The sequence below is a fragment of the Aspergillus eucalypticola genome (assembly GCF_003184535.1).
Source record: "Aspergillus eucalypticola CBS 122712 chromosome Unknown BO83scaffold_7, whole genome shotgun sequence".
Classification (NCBI taxonomy): domain Eukaryota; kingdom Fungi; phylum Ascomycota; class Eurotiomycetes; order Eurotiales; family Aspergillaceae; genus Aspergillus; species Aspergillus eucalypticola.
Window position 1 is genome coordinate 134360 of NW_020290281.1, and position 27075 is coordinate 161434.

General features: G+C 49.7%; 11 protein-coding genes across 11 annotated transcripts; 4 read left to right on the forward strand and 7 right to left on the reverse strand.

Annotated features, from left to right (window-relative positions):
- The first annotated feature begins 58 nt into the window (after positions 1-58).
- BO83DRAFT_376630 (MFS transporter) lies at positions 59-2777 on the forward strand. Its single transcript, XM_025530771.1, has 3 exons — positions 59-691; positions 771-1692; positions 1747-2777. Exons 1-3 carry the CDS (start codon positions 426-428, stop codon positions 2407-2409), a joined length of 1851 nt encoding a protein of 616 aa, XP_025389984.1. The 5' UTR covers positions 59-425; the 3' UTR covers positions 2410-2777.
- A 2128-nt stretch (positions 2778-4905) lies between these two features.
- BO83DRAFT_220907 (uncharacterized protein) lies at positions 4906-5420 on the reverse strand. Its single transcript, XM_025526818.1, has 2 exons — positions 5169-5420; positions 4906-5107 (listed from the first exon to the last, which is right to left on the reverse strand). Exons 1-2 carry the CDS (start codon positions 5281-5283, stop codon positions 4989-4991), a joined length of 234 nt encoding a protein of 77 aa, XP_025389985.1. The 5' UTR covers positions 5284-5420; the 3' UTR covers positions 4906-4988.
- Positions 5421-6119: 699 nt separating this feature from the next.
- Positions 6120-7091, reverse strand: BO83DRAFT_309088 (NmrA-like family protein; the record flags this gene model as incomplete). Its single annotated transcript, XM_025527389.1, has 2 exons — positions 6120-6779; positions 6837-7091. The coding sequence occupies 2 exons, from the start codon at positions 7089-7091 to the stop codon at positions 6120-6122; spliced, it is 915 nt and encodes a 304-aa protein (XP_025389986.1).
- Positions 7092-8200: 1109 nt separating this feature from the next.
- BO83DRAFT_415553 (uncharacterized protein) lies at positions 8201-10307 on the reverse strand. Its single transcript, XM_025534640.1, has 2 exons — positions 9988-10307; positions 8201-9913 (listed from the first exon to the last, which is right to left on the reverse strand). Exons 1-2 carry the CDS (start codon positions 9999-10001, stop codon positions 8506-8508), a joined length of 1422 nt encoding a protein of 473 aa, XP_025389987.1. The 5' UTR covers positions 10002-10307; the 3' UTR covers positions 8201-8505.
- A 252-nt stretch (positions 10308-10559) lies between these two features.
- BO83DRAFT_376633 (uncharacterized protein) lies at positions 10560-12908 on the forward strand. The gene is made up of 2 exons (XM_025530772.1): positions 10560-12056; positions 12143-12908. Exons 1-2 carry the CDS (start codon positions 10952-10954, stop codon positions 12460-12462), a joined length of 1425 nt encoding a protein of 474 aa, XP_025389988.1. The 5' UTR covers positions 10560-10951; the 3' UTR covers positions 12463-12908.
- Positions 12814-14510, reverse strand: BO83DRAFT_220961 (uncharacterized protein). The gene has a single exon (XM_025526820.1). It carries the CDS (start codon positions 14371-14373, stop codon positions 13225-13227), a length of 1149 nt encoding a protein of 382 aa, XP_025389989.1. The 5' UTR covers positions 14374-14510; the 3' UTR covers positions 12814-13224.
- Positions 14510-15437, reverse strand: BO83DRAFT_220958 (uncharacterized protein). Its single transcript, XM_025526819.1, has one exon. It carries the CDS (start codon positions 15332-15334, stop codon positions 14645-14647), a length of 690 nt encoding a protein of 229 aa, XP_025389990.1. The 5' UTR covers positions 15335-15437; the 3' UTR covers positions 14510-14644.
- A 2240-nt stretch (positions 15438-17677) lies between these two features.
- BO83DRAFT_376635 (LITAF-like zinc ribbon domain-containing protein) lies at positions 17678-18516 on the reverse strand. The gene is made up of 3 exons (XM_025530773.1): positions 18353-18516; positions 18017-18296; positions 17678-17962 (listed from the first exon to the last, which is right to left on the reverse strand). The coding sequence occupies exons 1-3, from the start codon at positions 18372-18374 to the stop codon at positions 17797-17799; spliced, it is 468 nt and encodes a 155-aa protein (XP_025389991.1). The 5' UTR covers positions 18375-18516; the 3' UTR covers positions 17678-17796.
- A 2677-nt stretch (positions 18517-21193) lies between these two features.
- Positions 21194-22597, forward strand: BO83DRAFT_308261 (NAD(P)-dependent oxidoreductase; the record flags this gene model as incomplete). The annotated part of the gene is made up of 3 exons (XM_025527361.1): positions 21194-21449; positions 21495-21988; positions 22037-22597. 3 exons carry the CDS (start codon positions 21194-21196, stop codon positions 22595-22597), a joined length of 1311 nt encoding a protein of 436 aa, XP_025389992.1.
- Positions 22598-22826: 229 nt separating this feature from the next.
- On the forward strand, positions 22827-23693 carry BO83DRAFT_308935 (class II fructose-bisphosphate aldolase; the record flags this gene model as incomplete). Its single annotated transcript, XM_025527383.1, has 1 exon — positions 22827-23693. The coding sequence occupies one exon, from the start codon at positions 22827-22829 to the stop codon at positions 23691-23693; it is 867 nt and encodes a 288-aa protein (XP_025389993.1).
- A 937-nt stretch (positions 23694-24630) lies between these two features.
- On the reverse strand, positions 24631-25501 carry sdh2 (succinate dehydrogenase iron-sulfur protein subunit SDH2). The gene is made up of 2 exons (XM_025530774.1): positions 25044-25501; positions 24631-24978 (listed from the first exon to the last, which is right to left on the reverse strand). Exons 1-2 carry the CDS (start codon positions 25465-25467, stop codon positions 24782-24784), a joined length of 621 nt encoding a protein of 206 aa, XP_025389994.1. The 5' UTR covers positions 25468-25501; the 3' UTR covers positions 24631-24781.
- Positions 25502-27075: the final 1574 nt, after the last annotated feature.

A 27075-nucleotide genomic window follows, 5' to 3' on the forward strand; every position in this document is an offset into this window, starting at 1 on the left:
ATCGCCTCACGGCTTATTATCTAATCGCAGCTTGGCTCATCGCCTCGTCAGTCACTCAGTCAGCAGCCCATCTCCGCATTCCCTTCCCCTCACGCTTCTCAGGGGTTTGCTGGTTCCCAGTTTCAATGTCTGGGAGGTCCTATTTGATGTGTTGAAGGCCTATGGTTCTTTTGTCTCTCCCTTATACTCGCGTCGACTCATCTTTCCGGTTTGCTGCCTTCTGATTTCCGTTTGCGGAGAACTAGTTTGCGGAGAACTCACAGGCAGGCCCATCTTGCCAGGCACACTGTTATCTTTCCCTTGGTCGGACCCGAAACACGTTACCCAGGCAGCTATTGCCCGCTTCATGCCCTCGAAGGATTTATAATCTGTGAAAAGTCGTCCTCATCCAGATCGCGCTATCACTATTCAAAAAGGGAGACACTATGACGCCATCCCGTGATAAGCCAGACCCAGATATCGACAAGCGGGATTTTGATGCCCATCGCCCGTTACTAGATGATGCAGATGCTGAGGCGGATGAGCAGCAGCGAGGACACCTACGGTCAAGGGCAGGGTCATGTTTATCGGCCACCAACAATGACGATGGTCTCCTAAATGATGTTGTCGACGAGATCTTAGAAAGGGATAGAAAGAAAATGGCCAAGGAAGTGGTGCGGGTTAGCAGTTTTGCTTGGGGCGTTATCAGCTGGTAAGATCTCTTGTGCGTGTAGGATGCGCCGATCACATCCTCGTTGGATAACTGGCTAATCGGAATCTGTGGTCATCAGTCTTGGAGCTGGTAGCATTACCGCATTCTCGCTATACGGACCCCTGTTGCTCACTCGCCTCCACTACACTCAACTCCGTGTCAATGCTGTTGCGATCGCCGCAGAAGTCTCGATGTACCTACCTGTTCCGCTTTTTGGATATCTCTGCGATCGGTACAGCCCATCTCCGCTGGCTTTATTCTCTGGTTTCGTGTTTGGGGCTGGCTACCTTCTGGCTGCACTCGCCTTTAAGAGTGGACCGCCTCCTGATGCAGGTGGCGAGGGCTGGCCGTTTTGGGTGATGATCGTGGCTTTCATTGCCATTGGCGTTGCTACAAGTTGTATGTACTTGGCTGCGGTCGCAACATGTGCCAAGAATTTTGGCAGGGGTAAGCATAAGGGCATTATGCTTGCTGTTCCTATCGCGGGATTTGGCCTTAGTGGCATGTGGCAGAGCCAGGTGGGAACGTACTTCCTGTGTGATCGACTTGAAGATGGTGCTCGTGGCGATGTCAACGTGTACAAGTACTTCTTATTTCTCGCGATCCTGTTGTTCTGCATTGGTGTGATCGGTACCTTTGCCCTCAGGATCGTGGATGAGATTGAAGACAAGTACATCGACGAGGCAGTAGAGGAATTGGAGCGCAGTGGCCTTCTTGAAGAGAGCGAATTCTTCCGGCCCAGGAACGAAGTTAGGGCTGCTTATGGAACGTTTTCGCAGGCCGACGACGGCACCGGATCCGATGGGGACCAAACTCTGACACTTTCAGAAGAGGAGCGAGAAGCAGCAAGACTTGAGAAGGAGAGGGAGGAAGAAGAGCGTCGGAAGAAGAACTGGCTGCTGAACTATGAGACGAGGATCTTTCTCCAGGACAAGTCAATGTGGTGGCTTGCGATTGGCTTCTTCCTGGTCACTGGACCAGGCGAGGCATATATCAATAACGTAGGTTGCGTTCAATGTATCGTCTCGTCTCACGCTTACTGACTCGCTATCTAGCTGGGCACTATTGTTCAATCCCTGACTCCTGTATCAAATATTACAAACGCCTCATCGCCCGCAGGCCTACCATCAACCCATGTCAGCACCATCGCGCTGACCTCCACCATTGCCCGACTTCTCACCGGCTCGCTCTCCGATCTTTTCGCCCCGCCAGCAACCCATCTCTTCCCCGGTCCTTTAGAAAGTAGTCGCCCTGCCTCCATCACATCGGTGACCAACCGCACCACCTTCACCCGCCTTGCATTCCTTCTCCCCTCCGCCTTTCTCCTCTCCATCGGCTACCTCCTTCTCTCCTCCCCCATCCCCCTCCAATACCCCGGCTTTACCCACCTCACCACGGCCCTGATAGGTCTCGGCTACGGCAGCGCCTTCTCCCTCGTTCCCATTATCATCTCTGTCGTCTGGGGCGTCGAGAACTTCGCCACCAACTGGGGTATCGTTGCCATGGTTCCAGCCGCTGGAGCAGCCGTCTGGGGATTGGTGTATTCGCAAGGATACCAGGACGCCATGGACGACGGAAACGGCACGAATGATGGCCAATGTCATGGCTGGAGGTGCTTTGGGTTCTGGGCCGTGGGATGTACGGTAAGCGTCTGGATAGCCATTGGGGCTTGGTTGATTGCGTGGAGGTATTGGAGACGGCGAGGAGTCGTTGTTTAACTGTTATAGAAATTGTCTTTTCCTCAAATTACCACGGTTCTGGGTGAATTTTGAAGCTGCGTTGGTGTTTCGCGTTATATTAGCCGCTCGCTGCATTTTCTTGCTTCCTTTTCTTTCTTCCTGCCTCATTCGGAGCGGGGCAACCTACCCCCTAGAGGGTAGTATTGGTTTTCACATCCGCTAATTGATGGTACATGCTGCTGCTGCTATTGCTATTTGAGCGGAACGGGGTCTCGGGTCATTCGTTAAACCACATCATACCATACTTACACACGTCTATCGGGCTACTAGAAAGTCGTTTCATCATATATCTATCTACCTATCTATACTATCTATGCATTGCAGAGCATGCATGGCCTTGAGCTGAACCAATTGAATGATTAAAACTAATAATCAGTAAATCACATGCATCGTGCACTTTATTACGTCAAAGATCGCTTCGTTGTTGAACTCTACTATCAAACTCAATATGAATTTACTGGCTGGGCTATTGTTATACACTCACTAGGTTGTGTCTCGGAAAGCTTTTCTACTGATCTATCGATCTAGGCGTGGTAAAATGATGCAAACCATTTTAATACGTCGAGTGTTTGACAGAATAAGAAACATCATCCCTTTATAGTGGAGAAAAAAACAGTACAGCAGTGAAGTAGTATATATGAATAATGCAGGGCTAGCTAAGTCATATAGGTATATGGAATAAAAGAAGCATGTAATATAGCGAATCGAAGCTGTGTATTTATGCATGAAACTAAGTATCTCAACCCTTATCTCTACCTTGGGAGTATAAGCAGCAACAACATCTTCGAGGTATTCAGTGACAAGACTAGATGTATTGTATAATGGATGTTTACATAGTACTATAGTTCTTGTAATATATTACCCTCACTCATCATTGCCCTCACAATGATCTCGATATCGCAGAGACAAAAGAGAAGGTATGAAAAGAAAAGTTCCTTTCTATCATCTTAATATGTCTCATCTATGAGTTCGTTCGATGCTCCGCTTGATACAATTAGCGCAGCATGTTGGCTCTCACCATGCCGTACGTGGCTGCGGATGTTGGTCAGTTTTGGGTTGCAATGCGAGAAAACAGGGATTCCCCGGGGGTTAGTAAGTACGTACGTTTAAGACATGTATAACAGTCTTGCAAGACTGTTCTTGGTGGTGTTTTGTCTGTCATGCGGGTTTAATGATGCTGAAGTAACACGATAAGGTGGTGTGGACACTGTTAACGTGGAATGGATATGTGCTATAGTAGAGCTTGTCCTCCATGATCTCCCATCTTGACTGTTGGATGGTCGTTCGTACTTGTTTATTGATGGGTATAGGCTCTCGTATAGTGTATGTGGAAAGATGCATAGGATAGGAACTAGCATGCATGGATGAATGACGTGGGGTGTAGTGTGGATGGAATGGAAGGGTGAAGCTGAGAGTACATCAGGGGTCGTTCTCCTGGGATGACACCAAGCTTTCTTCTGGTGACTAATCGTACGGCAAAGCAGGGTTGTAGACATTTTGCCCAGACTATACCTCGCAATCCTCGTTTGTGCCTTGCGTATAGCTTTTTCTCGTTCATTAGGGTTTTTGGTGGATTTAGGTCGGTGCATCTGGTCTGATAGGACAGAGAGGAGGCTTGAACTGGGTTTAGAGATGGGGCAGCTTTGAAGTAATGCTCATAGGTGGTGTGGGCTTCATTGAGTCAGTCTAATTCGAGGATGGTATATCGTCCATGGGTTGGTCGATATTCTCCAGATCGTCTCCACATCAATTGGGAGTTCAATCCGGCGGGTTGCAAAGTTGTTGTCCGCACAAGACCTCCGGTAAACGGACAGCAACTGATTGATTGTCGGTCTCTGCTTCGAGTCATAAATAGGCTTCAGACCGCGCATATACAATCAATACCCTCGGGTGTCTGCCGATGTTCTGGAAATATCGCCTCTTTCTCTTCGTAATGCCATTACCTTTGATCTTGGCTTTCGGGGGCATCACGTCTGTATATTTCGATCATTCCCACGACTGTCTTTCGGATCTCTTCTGACGTAGTTTTGCGACATTTTTCCATCACTGATATCGGACACACTAGAAGAGGTATGGAGAAGCCCTGTAGGAGCTCTCCCCACGGCTGGTTGTCTTCATTGTCATGAAGTTAAATTGCACGGATCATCTCATCCATCTATTCAACGAGCATATACACCGCATGGGCATTGACCACGAACAGACAGATTGGCTGTAGCTGGTCATGCTTTCGATGTATATTGCTTCGGTCATCCGTTGAGTCTTCTGAGCCAGGCCAATTGATAGCAAGTGGGCCCGTAATATCTCGGAATACCAGCATCAAGGAAGTGATGTTCAGTGGGTACATGTGGTGTATCAGGCAGTTCTCTTCAGTATCCTCTTTATCCACGATCATCGTCCTCGTTCACCGCATCACTCATGACTGTGGATGAGGTGCTCCAAGTGACAAAATTGTATCGCCAGTGTCCGTTTTCGAGCACGAGCCCTCTCGCACCAAGGCAAACTGTGGAATGAGTGGTGATGCAGTTTCTTTTCTGTGAGTTGTTCATACCGTGTGCAGTCTATTGTGACTGCAGTGGTCTTTCGATGGTATAGATGCCCGATGACCCGATTCGATTCGGACATCTCCGTATACTACTCGCGTTGTAGTGCAGCTCAGGTATATCCAGCCATCTATCAGCTTTGAGACAGAAGCGTTAGCAAGGATGGCCTCAATATAGGTCAGGTAATGAAGGACGTACCAACTCCACTCGATATTTTTCCCAGCTCTCCAGCGTCCATAGAATAGACCCCATCACATATGGCAGGTGAAACCACGACCGGGATCCATAAGAGACGGATTACCACTGACTTCATCAGCAGTGGATTCCGAGTTTATCCCTTTGCGTGCAGAGCCGAATCGCCGTATTCCTCATACGACATCTGACAGCCCCGTTGTGTGACGGTCTCCACCCCTTTTTTACAGGATAAACCCACGTCCATGAGCATATGTTCTTCGGGCTGATCAATATAGACTGAAACAGAGGAAATAGTTGGTCTTTGTTCTCTCTAATGGGATTTTGAGGGGACATGGATGCAACTGAGTAGGAAGGTAAGGAGGCATTCTCAGAGGTCCATGGAGTAAGGTGACTCAGAAAGTAGAGAGTATGACGCTCAAGAAATGAAGAATGTAGGTAGGAGTGAGAATGAAAGAATAGAGGACATGAGAAGTGAGAGACACTATATATTGAGTATACTGGGTTAGTATATAAGGAGAAAGAGATGAATACAGATGAAAGTGATGAAAGAAGGGCACTGTGCAGATAGGAAGACGGTAGGAAAAGGATGAAGAGGAAGAGAGGGGAGGGAGGGAAATAAGTAGTCGGAGGAGGGTAATGCTGACAACATGTGACATGGAGGTATCTCGAGTACAAGATGCAGAGTGGTCCAGGAATTCGTGAAACGCGGGAAGTAGGAAGAGAGATGGATTGGCTAGACCTCCCGATCCAGAGGGTTATGAGGACTTAAGTTGTACAACCACCCAGGGATTATAATTCAACATTAGGTATCCGTACAGATAGATAGAAAGTACAGTCCAGGCAGCAGCTAAAGTAGGTAGTAGTACAACAAACATTGCTGGTACATCAAGTGACAGTGTTACCAATTTGGAACTTTTCAAAAGTAATCATGGAGAGCAGTAGTGTGAGACCACCTTAACGCTTCACCCATTCGCTGTCCTCTTCCAGCCATGCTTCAAAGTTCTTCAGAACAGGATGCGTCTTCCTTAGACCTTGAATATCAGCCCCATAGCCGTGATCGTAGAACCAGTTGAACATAATCCGCAGATCAGCGACCATCCACATCAATAAGTAGCAAACCACCCGGTATGTGGTTGGCATCGTCTCCCCCGTCTTCGCCTTGAACTTCTTCTGCATTTGTTCAAATGTCAGGTCATCTCCGGCGAGAGAGATACACTGATTCTTGTAGTTTTGTGGCTCGAGGAGAGCCTTGGCTGCAAACACCCCGATATCGCTGACCGCAACACACTGCAGCGGTTTGCCCTGTAGGTAGGCATCCCATGCCGTGGCAATCACCTTGCCTATGAAGCTGGGGACAAGGTTTTCGAAAAAGAACACCGGACGGAGTACAGTCCAGGTCATGGAACCATCCTTGGTTTGCTCAAACAGATGATGTTCGATGTGATGTTTGCTGATGAAATGAGGGATATTGGTTGGGTTATCGGTGGAGGCATCACCACCGCGATCGACGGAGCTGTAGACGAAGTGTCTGACGTCTTGCTTGATGGATTCATCAATCAAGGCTTTCCCTTGGATTTCTTCTTTGTCTACATTTTGACCTTTTGCCATAGGATTCTGTCATGCGTTAATTATTCCTGCAAGTGAAAGTAAAGGTACATGGCTGAATACTACCTGAACACTAAAGACACCAGCAATGGGCCGAGTGGCGAGTTTCTTTGCATTTTCGAAGATCTCGGATGGATGATCAAGGTCGCCCTGAACTAGCTTAATTTTGGGAGACTTTCTGGCAAGCTTCTGCGATGTTCCTGACTGCGGGTTGCGGGTCACGGCGAGGATCTCAACGTCTGCATCCTGCGCCAGCAGAGCATTGATGACCGCACCACCTTGGTTACCAGTGGCTCCAGTGATGAGTAGAGCGGTAGCCATGATTGATAGGATGTATCAGAGTAATTATTCACAACGTTCAGTTATCCAGGGGTAGGATACTAGACAATAACTGAAGACAGCATTCTATGGCGATGCGCATTAAGGCCGGTCAATCTCCCGAATCTGTCATGTTGAGGTCATTGGGTGGCCGCACCCGGAAATGCCTTGCGCACCTGACTAATAAGGCCACCAGTGGTTGACTACTATGTGGTAGAAAAGCCTGGACAATTGGCTGGTTGCTATGATCTGAGTCATGATAGGGTCACTCGGTTTCTTTTCCCTTCTTCTTCTTCTTCTTCTTCACTCATTCTTGGGTCCGACTGAGAACTACACAAAAGCCAGTCCAATCCAGCAATGAGGGCCAGTTACGCAAGGCTGCAGGAAAAACTGTAACATTACCATACCGCCCCACCTGCAAGACAGAAAGAAAAAAGAAAGAAGAATAGAAAATGAAAACGAAAATGTGGGGAAAAAAAAATAAAATAAAATAAAGGAAGGTTGAGGGATATAATCATAACCAGCAGCAATGATGCTAATGCCCAGACATTCAAACGCATCGAATTTTCAAGGCAAAAGTTGTACAGGGCTAGTCTAGAACCCACTAGTAAAGTAAGTACCTCAGCAGATCGACATGGAGAAGCCGCCAGCGTCCGAGGTTATATAACGTAATACCCCGCAAGTAGAGAGGAGATGTTGTGATCCATCTAGACCCCCTTTCTTACCCCATCGACCCGTGACCTGCCCGCATTACACTAGTAGCAACCAGGAGGAAGCTTCCCTCATGGCAAAACTCAACTAGTTGATTAATTATTGAAGGCGGTCATATGAACCTGAAAGGTTTGATTTTCCCCGTGGCCGAGAAAAGTCTCTCTGACTGGTTGATTTAAGTTGACCGGGTGGCTAAACCCGGTTGGGGATGACAAAGAGAAATGGGGAGAAATCACGACACTCGCCTGAAATGGGTTGCAGCTCCACCAGGCTTCTCTCCACCGCAACTGCTGCAATTTGTTTCCACTTTGAACCACATCACCTTCCCCAAGAAATGTGAGTGAGTAAGTAAAAGTAAGTATCACGAATGACTGATCCCGGCTCCATTCCATCCAACCACCGCAGATGCCATTACGTACGGGAAATTCCCCCATTCCTTCTTTCCCCCACAACATTACGTACCGCTCAACATCACGGTGTTAGTTGCTCGTTGTGCAACAAGCAAGGAGTTTCAGGGACATGGGGACTTCCTGTCTCGCTGCTTGGTCTTGGTTGGGGATCGGACGAGAGGAAATGGTACTATACGGATGTTTTTTCCTAATCCTGAGTTCTCAAGGTCCTCTGCCTTGGAACAGACGACTATTGCTGATCTATTAAGGAAAATATGGCTTCACTATGTACATGCAGTGAGACCATTTGCAAACTTTTATTTCACATGCTCGCTGTCTCCAGTGGCCTCTCGTGGGCAATTCAAACAGATGCTCTGGGGTCCGGGGTATTTTCGGGTAGCTGACAAGGGAAAGGACTCCATAAACGGTGCAAACTTTTCCTGAACCAAACGGCGTCTCCAGTCTCCGGGACGCTCAATCTCCTCGCCCATATCACTGCGGTCGGATTGATACTCCTGGCTATTCCTCCGACTTTGTGGGTAGACGCCTCTGTGACTGGGCTTGTAGGGCAAAGGTAAGGGCGACTTGGCCTTTTGCTGCTGCAAGCGTTTGCGAGACCGTTGCAGCTTATCTAGCCCTCGCGCAATCTCATCCTTGTTTCCCTTGAGAGCGTCACTGAACTGGAAGCCGAAGATTGGGTTCACGTGTTCAGGGTCGTCCTCGGGATAGGCGTAGTGGTAATTGTAGTCCCGCTGATGTCTATCCTCACGCCGGATCTCCGCTTCAGTGCGAGGCCGCTGAGGAAGCAAGTGGATGAGATTGCATACATAGAGAGGGAAGTCGTTGGGCGAGAGGCGGAAAAATAAGCGCCCGGTATCGTTGGGATCAATGCGCGACTGGTCCCGTTGTCGAAGGGTATCACGGGCATGGTGGAAGCTGATGGGGTTGGGAGTGGCAGCCTTCTGATTCGGCTGTGCAGATGCCAGGGTCCCCGCTGAATACTCGAAGAATTGTCTGGGGTTCCTTTCCCCCTCGTAGATGACCAGTTGCATGCCCTTCAACTTTAACCGATCCAATTCAAGGAGTCCGCCATCCCAGAAGGTGTCCCTCCAGGTTTGCTCAGCATAGCGGAAGTGGACATCCACAGAGATAGTAGACAAGCCATGGAACGCCAGGCTAATCAAAGAAAGCGTTTCGTTCCATTCGGCCAGATGTGTCTCTACGCTCTGCACCAATGGCATCCGGATCTTGAGATGGGCTATGGAGGTCACCTGCCATGCTTTCAAGGAATAGGTGAAGTTGGCAAAGCTGCCAAGCTCTTGGGTGAAAAAGGTGGCTCGACTATAGGGGAAGTGTCTTGCCTCTTCGTATACCTGACGACAGGTGCGAAGGAAGCCGAGACTAAGCGCCGGATTCCTCTCCAGGGATCTGGGGCAAGGATAATGCCCGGAAGCTATGAGTGGACCATGGCCGACGTAGATGTCACGACTGACTGTTTGGCCTTGTTTTGTTTGACAACCCGGATGTGAACAGAAGCCATCCCAGCTATTTCGATTCGTCTGGTCGGCCATGAACTGTCGCCGGGCTTTATACCAGCATTTGTCGACCGGGCACCAGACAGGAATGGGCCTGCGTTGGATTTCACAAACATCGTTATCATCAAACACCGCCTTATAGATAAGGATCCGGATCTCCGCCGGTAATGATAAGAGGTGTCGCTTGGGGCTTGAGACAGTCAGCAACAACAAGATAAGAAGAGTTGTTGGGAGAAAGTCCCAGGGGAATAGCAATGAGCATACCGATTTGGTTCCATGGCTCATCCAGTGTAAGTTGAAAGTCACGTCAAGAAAGGTACGAAGGTTACTATACCCTTTGGGTAGATAAGTAGGGACGGGAAGGTGACTTGAGATAGTAATGATATGAGAGTATATATAGTATATACTACAAGCTAAAGCTACCCAGGCCAGGGGCAAAGTATCAAGTAGATTGGAAAGAAAACCACAAACCAGCGGTCAAGGAGAAAGAAGCCATTTGGCGCAGTGAATGCTCTGAACGAGTTGCAGGAACCAGGCATTATTTATACAATTTCTGACATAATGGAATTGATCCTTTGGGGGAGGTAAGAAAGAGCAGAAAATGACGCGATGATCCCATTGTTGCAGCAACTCGGAACTGGAACTCCAAAGGCGGTGGGTATTTTTGGTATCCACCCCCGCTTCCATACTAGTACTAGTACTGAAATACTAAATACTAAAAGTAGCCCAATTCACTCCTTCCCTCCGGGAGTGAGCCATTTTTAGTTGATTGTCCCAACGCCAATCTAACACCAATCACGCTGACCCTAAATGCACACTAAACCCGTAGCTCGTGCACCACCAGTCGCACTATCGCTCGAACTACCATGCGTGGTCGCTATCTCAGCCTTTCTCTCAAACAGGGGTCAACGGTTAGCTTGCTGCTCAGCCTCGTCGCTGGTAGAGAGGGTGTAGTGAACAGCCACAATGGCCTCCCTCCATCTCGAGAATAAGGACCATGGACCATGAGGTATAAAGGCGTCATCTAGAACGTCTGGAGGATGGAATCGATAGACTTTTTTACTTCTAAGCTTTCAACTCATCTCATATATTTGCTAGAGAATTTTGTTCTTTGCGCTGCTTGTGTCCTACGTACTTGAACCGCAACCTGCCACTGAGCAAGCGCTTCCTCTTTAGTTGTCTACTGCATACCCGGCCTGCCCTTGCTGCCCATTTGGCACACAACATAATGACACACCATCTCTCCGACATTCTCGGAATCTACCCAGAAAGCCAATCCTGCGTTGGCTGGGCGCCCTCACAGGGCCGTCACTGCCGTAACCCCACAAACGCCAGAAACCGCCGACATGCAGTTTCCCTTCTCGACCAAGGGACCCGCTTGCTCAAAGCCGGCCGGTCTTATGGTCATGTACTGGAGGAGTTGGCTCCTCTCGTCCTCTGCCTACGTTATCACCAGAACCAAGCTGCTGGCCTAACTAATACTTGGGTCTCTCAAGTCGATGAATACATCGCTAAACATCAGTCTCCTCCTAGGAGCTCGCCGAGTAGATCGATGCCTCAGCGGTCACCGTCACCAAGGATGCGTGATGAAACAAGAATCCTAGAGAATAGACTTGCGGAACTCGAAAGGAAGATGCAGGATGCAATTCGTAAGGCAGAGCGAGCGGAGCGGGAGAAAGAGCGGGCGAAGAGAGACGCAGAGCGCACTAGACGAGACACTGAAGACATGGTCAGAAGAAGTGCGGCTATGGGATATGCCCGAGGACAGGAAGAAGCGAGAAGAAGAGCCTCGCCTTCTCCTACTGTTGAGACTGAGACTACTACGGTGGAGCGCAACGAGGCATACGGGTTCCAGAGGAACTCGGAGTCCAGTGGCTTGCTGTCTTCACGGAGGCAGGATGCTCGTGGAGGGAGTGTCGAAACGACCTTGCAAGTCAACACTTCTACTAGCATGAACGTGCAACTACGCAGAAGCACCATTTTTAGCACAACCAGAGTCCAGAGGACAAGCGATGGCCCAGCTACTCCTGCTCAAGCTGAACGACGTGCTGCTACCCCGAGCTCTGTGTCTAGGGTAGTTGAGATCGGTGAAACTAGCGATGTGCTAGCTACTCCATCCCCTGCCCAGCAAAGCAACGGCAATGCAAGCTCCACTCCCAGCATCACGATCACTAGAAGAGCAATTAGCCTTCCTAGCGCAGAAACCGAGTCTGCCAGCACCACAACTACGTCGAACAATGAAGACCGTCCTTCATCCACAACCACCCAAGAATTCGAATCCACTCCTCCTACAGGAACCTCAGAAACCACCACCCCAAGCCATCAACTCCCAAGTCCTCCTACCTCAAACAACGAAGAATCTCGCTCTACCACCACAGACACCCCAGAATCTACGACCACCCAAGACAACACCACCCAGCCTACCCCTACCTCTACCTCCACCTCTACCCCCAGCACCTCCCTACACCCCCATCAACCCCCCCTCCCTCCACTCCACCCACCATCTCAGAATATGGCATCACCCGCCACCCCATCGAAGGCGACTGTTGCATCTGCCTCTGCGCTCTACAAGAGGAGTCTACCCAACACAACCATACCTCTGATGACGACACCTCTCTCGTCTGGTGCCAGAAGCAATGCGGAAATAACTTCCACCGCGAGTGTATGGACCGGTGGATAGCTTCAGCGCTTGACGGTGATCGGCAGACGAGTTGTCCGATGTGTCGGGGGAAGTGGTAGTGGTCTTTCTTCTCTCTTGAGTCGTGGTTTTGTTGGTTGGTTGGTTGGTTGTTTGTTTGGTAGTAGGGTCGGAGTTTGGGATATATCCCTGTTGGTTATTGCATGAGTTATGACTTATGACTTATGATTTTATGATTTGATTTAATGTGATGTGATAACCTTGGTTATATTTGTTTGATTTTTGGTGTTGGTGTTGGTGGGTAATACAATAGCTTAATGACTAGCTCGTTGATACTATTTGTATTGAGGCTTACGAGTTGCAGTTTATTATCATGCAGTGTGCGTGATAGTATGGGTTTTAAGCTCGTAGCATATAGATAGAGACCATTCCTTCAGTTTACTTGTTCATTTATGACTACTGCTTACTTCGGCTATGTAGTGTGATTATCAGTCTACAGAATATGATAGGGACAGAACAGAAGGATTTGAACCTGTGGGTTGAATATCCGTTTGCAATAACCATAACCAAAACTGACAATTCATAACAATTATACTGTCAGATATTATCGAACCCTTTGAACCAATAACTCTAATAACTCAAGGTGAAACACCAAGTCAAATTCTCAGGCTGTCACTGATATCATCGCCATCACTTTCGCATAAAAAACCCGAAAGATAATCGATTAGCAGTGAAACAGAACGCATGCATCCATGGGTAATTTTTGTGTATATATAGTATAAATAAGACCCGCAACAAGACCGAAATATGAACTTGGTAGGTGCTGAGTCATCGAACCCCCATATACTGCCATCGATGGGGTATCACCATCGCTCATCGCACGCAGGAGTCATAGCGGATACGGCACCCCAGTACTGTCTTGAATAGCTTCTGTTATAACTTTCAGGATATTGCGACGGTGGGGACTGAAGGACTGTATTTAGAACATCGTGGCGCGGCAACCTGTACTCGCGGCGGAAAGAGATGCCCGACGTGTCCACCGGGTTATACTGCGAATATTCTGTCCGATGAGTCTTGCGCGGTGCGGATGGTGGAGAATAGCGTTGGGGGATGATCAGATGAGAAGGTGTGCAAGGAAGCAGCGTCGAATACCATTGCTGGTTGGGCGGAGTTGTGGCACCGTTCGATCGATAAACAGGTGCAGCCTCGCCCTCAATCCCTGCCTTGGTCAATTGGGGGGTTGCCTTGAGATAGCCTGGCTGTTGACTAGGTGGTGGGCTATTCAAGTCGGATACACGCAATGGGGCTTCTTTTGGTCGTGGGGCCCGATGTGGTGAGCTGAAAGGAGAGCCAAGGGGACGGGGAGATTGCACCTGGTCAGTCTCTGTGTCCGAATCACTCGCATACCACGATTGGTTTGCAACAGGTATATCCCCGTAGCTCCCTGACTCTGGACTGCGAATCGGGGTGGAAGGCGGGCGACGAGCACGAAATTGTTCGTTTGATTTCTTCAGGAAATCTTCATATCCTTCCAGCGTTTCCATCATGTTGATCGGTGGATGGATCTCTGATTCACTACTAGCCAGATCCCTCATTTTCAGAGTTTGGCTGGCAGACATCGGTTTCGGTGCCGGGGTAGGGGTCCCCAGTCGTGGCGGTTGGTTCACATGCACGAAGTTGTCACAACCATCGGGTGGTGTATTCTTCTCATTCAGGCACATCTCCATATAGCTGTGCACAATTGGGACACCTGCGTTTTGACCCTCCAAAACGACATATTCAGAATCGGAGCAGTCTGAACAGTTGGTGTCCACCTTGGCAAGTTTACCCTCACATGGACGACACTGGTAAAAGGGACCTTTCGGCAGAAGGTCATGGACAGTGGTGACCTTGTGGTCAGGAGGGTTCTTGGTGCCCTCGCGCATTGCATTCATCATATCAACACAGATGTCAAGGCTGAAGTTTGCAATATGGCCACAGTCAGGGTTGTTGTGGAAGGTATATTGGCACATACTGTTTTCTTGGGGTCTGAGGCGGATTTGGCCTTTATAGGATGCTTTGGAAGATTTGGAGCAATTGTAAACGTTTCAAGCCGTTGCACACATAGGGATTTCAAGGACGCTTATATGTCTGCGATATGTAGGAGGAGACAAAGTAAGAGAGCAAGACCATTGCGTTCTTGTAGAAATTCCGATCATTAGCCATAACGTTGTCGGAATTTGGAGCTAGTCGATACGGCATGTTTCCCTCATGATCGTTCACTTTGATGGGACAAATCGAGTATCAATCATCCTCCAATTCTGCATCCAAGTCGGTCAGATATTTGACTCCGGAATCTAACAGCCACCATGCGGCCAGTTCATGAACGAACCGAAGCACTGGGTTTTCAAGTGGCATTGTGGCGCGCTCTGGTTCATCCGCCTTTGTCCACATCGCAGTTTCACTGGCGAAAACAACGTCCTTGTCCTCCTCCCAGAACCGGATCACCAATCGCCCATCCACCCCTTTGTAGGTCATCCCGAATTCTACTTTGTTCGCGGTTCGGTCTAGGACACGGTATATTCCGCAGATAACATCGCCCTTGTTGAAATCCAGCGAATCAATATGTGACGTATGGAACGTTGGGCGTTTTGTGGCTGGACTGATCAGCCATAGCATATAGCACTGAGGGAAGTGTGCGAAAGCTGTCATGTTGCGACGCAAGAGAATGGTCAGGATTTCAGCGTCTTTCTTGCGGGGAAGCAGCTGGCGAGGCACCCGGCGGTTAGCTCGATCGTGGAGAGCATAGTATTCTGGTGTGTAAACTTCGGAGGGAATCGTGGATATGGTGGAAGAAACCGATTTGGAGAGTGTACCGCAATGCGTCTCATGGTGGATTCGGTTTTTGAGACAACGGTGGAGAAAAGTCAAATATGTGATGGTGCTGAGGGAAGCAGCGAGCACAAAGGATGAAACGGAGAGGAAGGAGGGCATTTTAATCAAATGGTGAGCGCCTAAGGCTCCTTCCGTGCGACCAGCGGCAGATTATTATGGGAAAATACTGAGTAGTTTGAAGTTATAGAAACATGCATCTGACATATTTTTGCGACCTTTCAAGCGCATCAGTCAATCTTTTAAGAAGACTGGAGTTTTCCTACGAACCTTATTCTGTGCTGATGACGATCAACCCGAATACGAGATCCGTTGCCATCTGAACCACTTGCAGTCCTATCATTGGCGCAACTGCTGGTCCCATGCGGATGTGGCCCATCCAAGCCGTGGCAGCTCTTTCATAGCAGTTACTCTAGGTGATTCAGTCCGATTTGTCCCCAGAAATGTACAGTTAGTTCTTCTGAGATCACCATAAAAGTCTAAGTGTTGAAATATCATCCAGTTGGGATAACATAATTGGCAAAATTAAAAAGTATGTATTCAGTATATCCTTTCTTCCCATCCAACTAAGACTCTGTACCCTTATGCCAACACAGTCCAAGCAATCCATTAAATCAACGCAATCCGTCAGCGCCCAGATCCACCAAAAGCACGAGCGGGTATCCTTGACGGACGGACAAAAGGCACACAAAGATAAGGAGAACGTGCGTATCGATCGTTGCAGCGACGTAGCCAGCCCGAAAAATCGTATCCTTTTCATCCTTCCATTCTTCTTCCTCCAATACTCTCGTATCACAGCATCATCGGTCGGACCAGCCACAGGTTCAAGCTTCGACCTCATATGACTGTTTGGCTGCTTTTCGTGCCATGCATTTTCGGTAGATGAAGAGTGCGATAATTCCCACAGCAACGATGAAGACGATGCAGAAGACCAAGACCACACCCGGGTTCTCGCCGGCCCAGTTGCTTCGTTTGATCACTTGGTGTCGTGCTTCGAGGGCGAGGAGGTCGATAGCGGCCATGATCTACTTCCTATTAGCTTACCACACAGAATCAATCCTCCTCAAAGCATGTGCAACTCACGAACAACGACCGCGCGGCTTCAGTGAACGAGGACTGATCAAGACAGATTGAGGATGCCCACGACCTGCGAGAACAACGGCACGGGAAGTAGAGATGATATGACACGAGGAGAATAAAGGGAAGGGAAGAGTTGGACGGGCGGATGAACAACCCTGGTTACTGGTAGGACTGGCTGCATCGGGAGCAGCGGAAGGTCATGACAGCAAAGATCGCAATGACGTGAAGGAGGGCACATGCATGCAACGCTGGATGGGCTGGTCCACGAAGCTTATTTCTGACAGGAGGGTAACTTGGTAAGCCGAACTCGGGACGCTCAAGGGTCAATCAACACACAACAGCTCGAAGTGAAGCCATGCGAGGCAGTCAATTGGCGCGGCAGCACTCCGGACAGGGAGATGTGTAGTCTCCCCACCTCCAGTTACACAGAAGCCATTCGCAACCGTCAATGCCCATTCCTAACAATTTACTCTCAAGATGCATGCCATCTAACGCGTATCGCGATGCCTGACCATAAAGGAACAGTCATGAAATCAATTGTGATCAAGGTTTGGCGATCCGCTCGTCCCGCTGGCGTCACCACTCTTTCACGGCCATGGTTCTCTACCATGACTCGGCCTCCCGATTCGTGCCCGGCTGTAGTGGATGCAGGGTAAATGAGTCGTGGACAGGAGAATCGAGGATTCATCCATAAGTGACGGCTCCAGCTTTGTTGATAGAAAATCTAGAGAACAGGCCCCTTCTCGTGTTCGCCGGAGGAACGTTCTTGACGTCATACATCTGGTCCGCGCTCTTATCTAATCGGTCCCTTCCCAGCATTGCTAATTGCAACGAGACATGGATTTACTACTCGCGTGACTTGGGAGAGCCAAAGAAGCCTTCCGGAATCAATGTCCTTTGACGCCAGAAGATGTGTACTGTAGAAAGATCCAGGGTCCAGCCATTAGGGCTAAAATAAACGGTCCACTTGGGTCCAGTTCTCGTATGCGGCCTATCATGGCTGATTAACGGGCCCGCAGAAGATGATCAGCAGTTCGAGATAGTAACTGAAAGGTTTGCGACCGCTTCGGGAATTGCCCAATCGGGTACTTGTCCTTCAGCCATAGAGATCCCGATTTAATTGTCCAGTTCGGTCTGCCACATGCGAGTATGCGCAGAGGTACTCCTAAGTGCTTGGTCAATGTCACTTCGGTCATGTGAAGCTCGCAAAACCAACTAAGTTTAGAGCTCAAGGCAGAATCGTAAGCTTGAGAATGACCTAAGAGGTTGGTTTCCTTCTAACATGTTGTGTTTGATTGCTTATTTCCCACAGGTTAAGCATCAAACATCTGCACCTACACGCAGACGATAAAAATAAACGTTTCCCAATTATCACAACTAATATCCAAGGGTATGGTAATAGACTCCTAGTGGTATCACATGAAGCACGCGCGAAATAAAGAAAGAAAGAAAAAAGGCATAGGCAACAGCATAATAAACCCCCATTACTCCTTCGAGCCAGGCCGATGCACATCCGTGCGTCCACTATTATGCCATGTAGCCAACAAGACACCACAATTACCACAGTAATGACATTGGTTTTTCAGCGACGACATCATATATGGAATACATCCTAAACACAGGCAGCAGCAGAGCACTGCGGCCCAAGCACTGTGGACACATTATCAGTTCAGTCCATTATTGTGAAAAACTGCGAACACATACTGAGTTGAACTGCCCGTTTCGGCCTCCACGCGAGTCATTTTCCGCTCTCCGCAGGCCGGACAGTCGACAGGTGCCGGCGTTTTCTGCAGTGCATACAGCGGAGTCGGAGTATTATAGCCGCTCGGGTGTTGAGAACCTGCGTAGAAGGTCTGCTGGGGCTGATGCGGTTGGATCTCAGGCGTCTGTTCGATAGGAGGTTGCGCATATGCAGGCATATCTCTAGAAGAAAGCTCGTGGGTTTCGGTTTGTTGTTGTTCCTCGTAGGTAGTAGGAACTGCTGCTGGTAGTAAAGTTAGTTGGAGTACATGATGCACTTTCTTTTTAGGGTGAACGCACGAGGGTTTGCTTTCTCGGCCATTGTGATAGGGTACAGTTGAGTTCTGAATAAATTTCTTCAGCTAGTGTGTATTTTAGAGAAAAACATCTTAGTTATTCCCATCCCAGGGCGCATTCTTATAGTTGTACAAATTTAGATTGGAGGCTCAAAGCCTCAGTCTGAGCCAACGCCTAGAATTATTTGTGGAACGCATCGCGAGCCACTTGGATACGAGACATATCTTATTTGCTCGTGCTCCGGTGACCTTCTGGGATGAGACACATATCGATCAATCATTCGTGGGAAGGAGATCCACGCGATTGGCAGGGGGGATGAAGTGGCCGTTGGGCTCGCGGGACGAGGCTGAGATTGCGCCTAATTACTAGGCAAACATTGGTCTGGGGAAAGGCTCTCACGCCAATGGTTCAGGTAGGGGCGGGAAACTCTGGGCATTCCTTCGTGGCTAGGATTGCAGGGCAGTGCCTTCTTGATCTGCAGTGAACAGAGTAGCCTTGTGAGTTGTGGCAGGGAAAGGTAAAAAATACGAGGGGCGCTGCCACGGCCAAGATTGTACCATACTAAGTCCCAACTCAAGAATGACGGGCGCTCATCCTTCAATTTAGTTTGAACTTCTGAAACTTGGCGAGGTCATGATTTGGGTCTACTGGAATGCTTTGACGTAGTTTCCTGCAATTTTACCCTGTGATGTCTTTGACGGTTTCGAAAAGTTGGATAACCTCATCATGGGTATGATTCTCGGTTCTGCTTTCCTTTTGTCGGTGTTTGCTTCGACATCATCCACATTTCTGATTTGGGGGCCATTTATGGAGGTTTGAACAAAAGAAAGCTCCACCCACAACGTAGCAGTGAATGTGAATGAGACAGCACAAGCTAGGATAGTTCCTGCCGTTACTCATCGGAAGTTAATTCCTTGCGATCGACACTTGCCTTCCCCTTTGATTTCTCTCTCTCTCTCTCTCTCTCTCTCCTCCATGAACAAACACATCAACCATTCTCTGCACCTCACTCCTCCAGTTCAATGAAAACAAGATGTATTTGTTCCTGGAACTGTTCACCACTGTATATACAGCTTGAAGGGTCAGCTGCTTAAAAACCCGTTGCTGGAGTCCAGCGAATTGACTCCGATGAGTCGCGTTTTCATGTCTTAGGGCGACGATTTACCCGTCGGTTGACGATGCTTTGGCGAAGCTCACTCGGATTGACATGCCGGGGTATGTAGCATTTCCGTGTCTACTCTGGCAAGTGAGTTGTTCTTCTTGACTGGCGAAAAAAACCCTGTGCTGACTGCGACCGTGATCCCATATAGCCAGGCCACAGAAGATGTCATGGCATCCGGCCAGCAGCCGGAGCAATCTCGCGTCCCCGGGTGCATCCGTATCCAGAGCTACGGTAGTCTGAAAAACGTGCCAGGACTTATCTCCCCGACTCGGTCAGATGTTCGTCACTGGCCGGTCGGGGTCCTGCGTGGTTATATGAGTCGTGCCCAGCTCTCTTCTACAGTAGAAGTCTGCGCGTTGCGCGTCTGGTTGGCTTGTTGGATGTCATTCTAAAATGCTCGAAGGCTGTCCGAGCACATCAATTGTGTTCCGTACTTCAGACTCTTAGGACCTTTTGGTCTCTAATGGACATTCTAGGTGGGCATTCAGTCTTGACCATTCTGAGCTGTCTCTGCACACTCTGGATTTTTTTGAACTAACAGTGAAACTAGGTGGTATGGGGGGGGGGTTTTCGCAAGGTTTAGGTTTCTCTCAGATCATGGTGTGGAAGATACAGAATTCAACAGAATCCCTCTATCCACCTCTGTATTTCCTGTATTCCTAGGTCGCTATAATCAATACTGGTCTTTGCGAATTCTGCGTTGACGTTTACACTCAAGATTGAGATGCTAAACTTCGGCCCTGATATTGCCTGCGTGTCTTTGTGCTTCCTCCGAACCGTTCTCTTTCAATACTCCGATGTCTAGAATGATACAGGAGGGTTAATAGATCCGCCTGCATGATGGCATAGCTCTAGGTGAGCAAACTACACATGCGATGAGGTAATTGCCAACAGAATGTCATGTTACTCTCCCCGGTCGGCTGCCACTTACAATCGGGCTTCAAAGCTAACCAAAACATGCTGTATGGAACTTATATGTTGCACGCTGTTTGGAATGCTGATGGTCGCTTACGCAATTCTAGTCGCTATACAAGCCGCTTGCTTTCCGTCTACTGAACACTCCAAGCCTAATTTCTGTACGCATTACGACCTGAACGACAAATGACCAAATAGCGTAAGTTATGTGTTTGCTAACCTGATATCTCCGATGCATGGACGCTATTAGCGGATAATACTTGTGGTTTATGCTGAAATTTGGGCCCAAGCACCCATAAATTTCATCCCATGCGAGCAATGTTCTACAGCCACAATTACTGCTGTTGCCGTCTGTTTTTCATGAGAGCATGATAGAGATCAGCAGCATCATTTTACCGTCAACGATAGCGATGGATCGGAAAGTGGACGGGACTGTCAACGGACCTGCCGATCATCAACTCGTGATACCTCATACTATCGGCTTCAACAACGACCGACGGAGCGCCAGAAAAACTCGGGGGTCCTTCCCTCGGGGCAAGGGTTTCGGAGGATGTCCCAAGCTCGGAGGAGACATGTGTAAAGGTGATGCGACTAGCAGTGTTCAGGGTTCCACCAGCAACTGTGTTGATCGGACCGCCTCCGAACCCCCCACGGTATCCCCCACGTCCTCGGACTTCACAGCGACCCATTTCCCCTCCATAAATGGTGTCGGTCCACACGACAAAGATCACAGCTCAAGAAGCTAAAGCACATAATTGGAATTGAAGATGTCTAAACCAGTCATTGGCTTTGTCGGCCTCGGGGCCATGGGCTTCGGCATGGCCACCCACCTTGTCCACGAAGGATACCCTGTTTACGGCTACGATGTCTTTCCAGCATCGGTGCAGCGATTTCAAGCTGCGGGGGGCACACCCGCCTCCTCGCTGCGTGAATCGGCGGAAGGAAAGCCTTTCTACGTCTGCATGGTAGCATCGGCGCCACAGGCGCAGACCGTCCTCTTCGGAGATGAGGGCGTTGTGCAATGTATGTACATACCTAGCCATTGATTCCCTCAGGCTAACATGCTAGACCTTCCTCAAAATGCAACCCTCCTCCTTTGCTCTACCGTCGCCGCCTCATATGCACAATCTGTCGCAGCAGAACTCGCCTCTCGAGGTCGATCAGATATCCACTTTGTTGATGCGCCAGTCTCGGGAGGTGCGAAGCGCGCCGCGGATGGCACCCTCTCCATCATGGCGGGCGGTGCTGACTCTGCGCTACAAATTGCGCGCGATTTGCTGCAGACTATGTCTGCCCCAAGCAAGCTCTATCTTGTCCCTGGAGGAGTGGGTGCCGGCAGTAACATGAAGATGGTACATCAGGTGCTGGCTGCCATCCACATCTTGGGTGCTAGCGAGGCTATGGGATTCGCGGCGCATCTAGGCCTGGACGCAGTGAATACAGCAGAGCGTATTAAGAGTTCAGAGGCGTGGACCTGGATGCACGAGAACCGTTTTCCTAGGATGGTGGAAGAAGATTGGAATCCTGGGGCAAGTGCGCTGACAATCATCTTGAAGGATGCCGTAGGTTGCACCTGCCCCTGCCATTGCCACGCGTGCTGACCTTATCAGGGCATCATTACTTCCTCAGCCCGTCAGAACAACTTCCCAGTTCCGCTCTGCGCAACTGCAGAGCAGATCTACCTCTCCGCCCTTGTACAAGGTTACGGCCCCAAGGATGACTCGGCTATGATCCGCCAGTACTACTCGCGTCCGCTCAAAGACCTCGATACTTCTTCGGCGAGCGAAGATCCAGAAACCGCTGTAAAGCTCGTGCTTGATCTCATGCAATGCGTAAACCTTGTCGCGGCTGCAGAGGCCATCGCTTTCGCACGGTCACTAGGTGTCGATATGGCGCAATTCTTCGAACTCGTCAGCGACGCAGCCGGTGGAAGCAAGGTATTCGTCACGAGAGGACTGGAGATGATTGAAGGTAAAATTGGGGTACAGGCACCAGCTGGCTCAGAAACTCTGGATGCGGTGGTGAGTCGGTTAGAGAAGGTGGTGCAGAAGGCGCGGGACATGCACTGCCCGCTCCATCTCGGCAACGCAGCACTGAACGTATTATTGATGTCCAAGGGCCAAGGGTATGGGTCGGAGGCCAGCACCAGCGTAATCCGTGTTTATCCGTAGACTTAGCCGCCGAAATAATCAGAATTTAATATCATCAGGAATGATCTCATAAGGATCGGAGCAACTCCGGCTGTAAATAGTGGAGTCAACATCAACCATTCCGTCGCGACAGAACTATAAGACTAACCCTTCACACATACTCACACAACTAATCTACTTCTTCAATACCCCCATTCATCATTTACATCCCCTTCCTCTCAACCAACACACCACCACCACCACCACCACCATGCCCCTCCCCAACAACCGCGCCCTCCCCATCCTCGACCACGCCTACCAGCACCACTACGGCGTGCCCGCCATGTGCTGCTACAACCTGGAAGGCATCCTCGCGACCGTCCGCGCCGCCGAAAAGCACCGCTCCCCGGCCATGATCCTCCTCTTTCCCTGGGCCCTGCACTACGCAGGCTCCATCCTCGTGCACGCCGCCGCCGAAGCGGCCCGCAACGCCAGCGTCCCCATAACGGTGCACCTCGACCACGCGCAAACACCCGAAATAGTGCGCCAGGCCGCAGACATCACGCCCGGGTTCGACAGCATCATGATCGACATGTCACACTACGAGAGAGCCGAGAACCTCTCATTAACGCGCGAACTCGTCGCCTACTGCCACGAGCGGGGCATCGCGACAGAAGCCGAGCCCGGGCGTATCGAGGGCGGGGAAGACGGCGTCTCGGACACTGCGGACCTGGAGGGAGTGTTGACGACCCCCGAAGAGGCGGAGGAGTTCGTCAACACGGGAATTGATTGGCTGGCTCCGGCTTTTGGGAATGTGCATGGGAGTTATGGGCCGAGGGGGATTAGGTTGGAGTATGACCGGTTGGAGAGGATTAGGGAGAGGGTGGGGGATAGGGTGAGGTTGGTGTTGCATGGGGCGGATCCGTTTGATAAGGGGATTTTTGATCGCTGTGTTGGGGCTGGGGTTAGTAAGGTGAATATTAATAAGGTGTTGAATGGGGAGTGGGTGGGTGTTATGGAGAGGAGGGCTGGGGAGAAGGGGGTCGGGGTGATGGGGTTGGTGGAGGAGGCTACGGCTAGGATGGAGGAGGCGGTTGGGAGGTGTATTGAGGTTTTGGGCTCGGGGGGGAGGTATTAATTGTTTTCTTTTGGTACTAAGTTAGTTGGCTTTGGGTTGTGAGGTGTGGTTTGGTTTTTATACTTACTATATCTCATGTGGTTGTTGCTCTATCTTAGTATATATACTTAGATTGAGTGGGATTATCTTGAATGATTGTTGGTGATAGGAATTGAAGTACTGCTAGTATCAATTAGTAATAGAAGATTTCGTCTTTACTATGGGTTATGTACTTATCTTGAGATGAGAGAACATGACTAGTAGTACTGTGTAGTATGATGCTTCACAATCATGATGATGTTGGGTACTGGTGGCAGAATATATAGTAAGTTGGACTGGCAGAAACCAGGTCTAGACCATCTGATTCTCGAGGGGTTCTACTTAGCATTTACAGTATTGAGATCCAATTGAATATTGTGGATTGCGTGCTACATTATTGAAATCACGGGGCATACCTTTTAATTTATATAATATATGAAGGGCCGAGTTGACACAGCCTGATAATTATCACCAGTACTCTACATATTCCTACGCTAGATCATCACAAGTATATACTCAATTGATCACTGGCTGACCGCCATGGCTATAAATCACATTCACAATTTACACCTATTGAAACACATCCGACATGAAAGACCTCGGGGATAGAGGGAATAAAGCTCAGACACGAATTAACCAAAAAGAAATGGGATAGGAAAGAAGGAAAAATACCCAGCCACACAAGACGTAATGCACAAAGAGAAAGCAATTCTTTTTAGATCTCGTGTCACTTCTCTAATGAGCAGTCATCATCTTCTTGATCTCCGCAATGGCCCGTGCGGGGTTCAGGCCCTTGGGGCAGGTCCGCGAGCAGTTGAGAATGGTGTGGCAACGGTACACGCTCATGCTGTTGTCGAGAGCAGCCTTACGCTCGGCGGTCTTCTCGTCACGGGAATCGGCCAACCAACGGTAGGACTGGAGGAGGATGGCGGGTCCAAGGTACTCCTCGCTGTTCCACCAGTACGAGGGGCAGGAGGTGGAGCAGCAAGCGCACAGAATGCACTCGTACAGACCGTCCAGCTTCTTACGCTCCTCGGGGCTCTGGCGGTTCTCGAGACCCTATACACTTATCAATAAAAAAAGCCCACGTCGCAGCACACGCTGTCAATACTTACATCCGCGGTCGGGGTGTCGCGCTGCAGGTAAGGCTTGATCGACTTGTACTGCTTGTAGAAGTAGGTCAAATCGGGGACCAAGTCCTTGACGACGTAGGTGTGAGGCAGAGGGTAGATGCGAGACTCCTTGGCGGTATCGGTGGGGATACGGCCTATACAGCAAATGGTCAGCGCCACCGAGCCGGGACATCGCACTAAGCACTCTAGGATAACATACACAGGCAAGCCAGGGTGTTGACACCGTCAATGTTCATCGCGCAACTTCCACAGATACCCTCTCTGCAACTTCTCCGGAAAGTCAGGGTGGGGTCCATCTCGTTCTTGATGCGGATCAGGGCGTCCAGCATCATGGGACCGGTCTTGTTCAGATCCAGGGAGTAAGTCTGCATCTTGGGCTTCTCGGTGGGCTGATCGGGGTTCCAGCGGTAGACATGGAAAGTCTTGACCCGGGGCTGCTCCGAGGGGTTGGGGTCCTGCACATTCGAAGTCTTAGATTCGGGGATGGTCTTGCTGCTCGCGTGGCCGCTTGCGCTCACCTGGGAAAGGGCGTCAACGGTCGCATAGGAGCGAGTGAAGGCGGCTGGGCGGAACAGCGGCTTCGAGGAAGCGAACAGGCGCGAGGTCGTGCGAAGGGCAGCCATTGTGGGCGGTCGAGAAAGAGATCACGGTCGATCGGGGGGGCGAGGGATCTACCAGATGGCGAAAAATAGGATATGCGCGAGTAGGAGAGGTCAATGAGACCGAAAGAATGTCGATTGCGGTGGAGGGAGAGGAGAGAGGCCTGAAAGAAGAGCAGCCAGCCAGCGGCAACGACAAACGAGGTCCAAGGGAGGCACGAGGAAGTGAAGTCGATCGGTTCTGGCGATGTTTTGTCGCCTTTGGCAGCTCAAGGTAACCTCGGGTCTGGCGGCCGGCAAATGGCTGACTCAGCTCATGCTGGCCAATCACGCAAAGCCTAATTGCAAGCGTCGGGGATACACGGCGAGGCACTGGATTGAATATAATTCCACTCAGTGACCTTGAATCGGAAGTCAATTGAAGCCGATTTGATTTCAGTCCGAGTAAGTAGCTTGACGAGAGCAGACATAGCGTCTCTTACTGATATATAACCCCACTGTCCTCTTCTACGTCCGTGTAACTCGAGTATGCTCGGCCAACAGGCAATATCCCAAAGGGGAAACGGAGCCGAAATCATTTGCCGTTCCGAAATATTGATGCCTAAGGCTGTAAGGCAACTAAAATGCAGCCATCAATATCAGGCGACAAGGCATCAATAGTCTAAGGCTCCAAGGCAGAAATTAGAGGTATCAAGGCCACAAGGCCTCAAGGCCATAAGGCAACAGGGCAACAAGAGACACGATATCAGGCATCAAAACTATCCCCAATTGGGCATCTCCACCATTCTAATCTCATTCTCGTCTTGGTGGAATTCCACTCACACTTGCTTCCTTCGTGTGCGGTAGTGGAATTATGCATCACCCGCACTTTATCACATTGCAGTAGCCTGCATCGGTGGCCCATCAACATGCAGAAAAATGCCGGTGGCGGCCTGGGAATGACGAATCTATATTACTCCTGCATGAAGTCTCCCGCCATGCGGATATCCATCCCCGACTGTGTTTTGCCGGTTGACTTTCTACATCTCAACTCCCCTCAAAGCATTGATGGAAGATTGCCCTTTTGTTCCGGCATTTTACGGAATGAACTTGTTTACTATAACCAAAGTAAAGGACCACCACCGAGAAAGCTCGACATTTGAAGTCAACGATGGCCTTGGTGAGGCTAGAACCAACAAGTCTCTTCCGGGTGGTTCCGAATACCCCTTGGTCATTTACTCAGGCAATAGATCACCAACCTACTTTCTGCAATAATATCATGCGAGCTCATGATTGCTCCCACCCTCAACTCGTGATGCTGTCCAAGAGCGGGGTTTGGCTGCCACTTCGAGGACTAGCCAATCCAATGGGCGCAGCACTTGCAAGCGGCAGGTATCGTATTCAATATCAGGGAAGTCATCAGAGGTAAACATGACACCCTCGGGGAAGTTTCTGGTTTCGGTTAAGCATAATCTTGAGTGTCAACAAGTCCACAAGTCCACAATTAACCCCTATCGGGCGCCCGGTACCCAAGCGTCTGATCGTAGCTGGCCTAGTTCGATAGTAGCTCCAACTGGGGTGATGTTACGGTCCTTGTCAAAGGGCGAGTGGTACCGCGATGTGGCTCACCAGGTTCTAGACAGGCTAGACAGA

What these genes read in the sequence shown, in the direction of transcription:
- BO83DRAFT_376630 (XM_025530771.1), top strand. Translation starts at nt 426, where the DNA reads ATGACGCCATCCCGTGATAAGCCAGACCCAGATATCGACAAGCGGGAT. An exon ending in GCTTGGGGCGTTATCAGCTG is followed by an intron (nt 692 to 770) that starts GTAAGATCTCTT and finishes TGTGGTCATCAG; the next exon opens with TCTTGGAGCTGGTAGCATTA. An exon ending in GCGAGGCATATATCAATAAC is followed by an intron (nt 1,693 to 1,746) that starts GTAGGTTGCGTT and finishes CTCGCTATCTAG; the next exon opens with CTGGGCACTATTGTTCAATC.
- BO83DRAFT_220907 (XM_025526818.1), bottom strand. Translation starts at nt 5,283, where the DNA reads ATGAAGTCAGTGGTAATCCGTCTCTTATGGATCCCGGTCGTGGTTTCA. An exon ending in AAAAATATCGAGTGGAGTTG is followed by an intron (nt 5,108 to 5,168) that starts GTACGTCCTTCA and finishes TCTGTCTCAAAG; the next exon opens with CTGATAGATGGCTGGATATA.
- BO83DRAFT_376633 (XM_025530772.1), top strand. Translation starts at nt 10,952, where the DNA reads ATGACACACCATCTCTCCGACATTCTCGGAATCTACCCAGAAAGCCAA. An exon ending in CCCAAGCCATCAACTCCCAA is followed by an intron (nt 12,057 to 12,142) that starts GTCCTCCTACCT and finishes AACACCACCCAG; the next exon opens with CCTACCCCTACCTCTACCTC.
- BO83DRAFT_220961 (XM_025526820.1), bottom strand. Translation starts at nt 14,373, where the DNA reads ATGTGCCAATATACCTTCCACAACAACCCTGACTGTGGCCATATTGCA.
- BO83DRAFT_220958 (XM_025526819.1), bottom strand. Translation starts at nt 15,334, where the DNA reads ATGCCCTCCTTCCTCTCCGTTTCATCCTTTGTGCTCGCTGCTTCCCTC.
- BO83DRAFT_376635 (XM_025530773.1), bottom strand. Translation starts at nt 18,374, where the DNA reads ATGGCCGAGAAAGCAAACCCTC. An exon ending in GGCCGAGAAAGCAAACCCTC is followed by an intron (nt 18,297 to 18,352) that starts GTGCGTTCACCC and finishes CTTTACTACCAG; the next exon opens with CAGCAGTTCCTACTACCTAC. An exon ending in GAAACGGGCAGTTCAACTCA is followed by an intron (nt 17,963 to 18,016) that starts GTATGTGTTCGC and finishes ATGTGTCCACAG; the next exon opens with TGCTTGGGCCGCAGTGCTCT.
- sdh2 (XM_025530774.1), bottom strand. Translation starts at nt 25,467, where the DNA reads ATGGCTGCCCTTCGCACGACCTCGCGCCTGTTCGCTTCCTCGAAGCCG. An exon ending in CAACACCCTGGCTTGCCTGT is followed by an intron (nt 24,979 to 25,043) that starts GTATGTTATCCT and finishes TTTGCTGTATAG; the next exon opens with GCCGTATCCCCACCGATACC.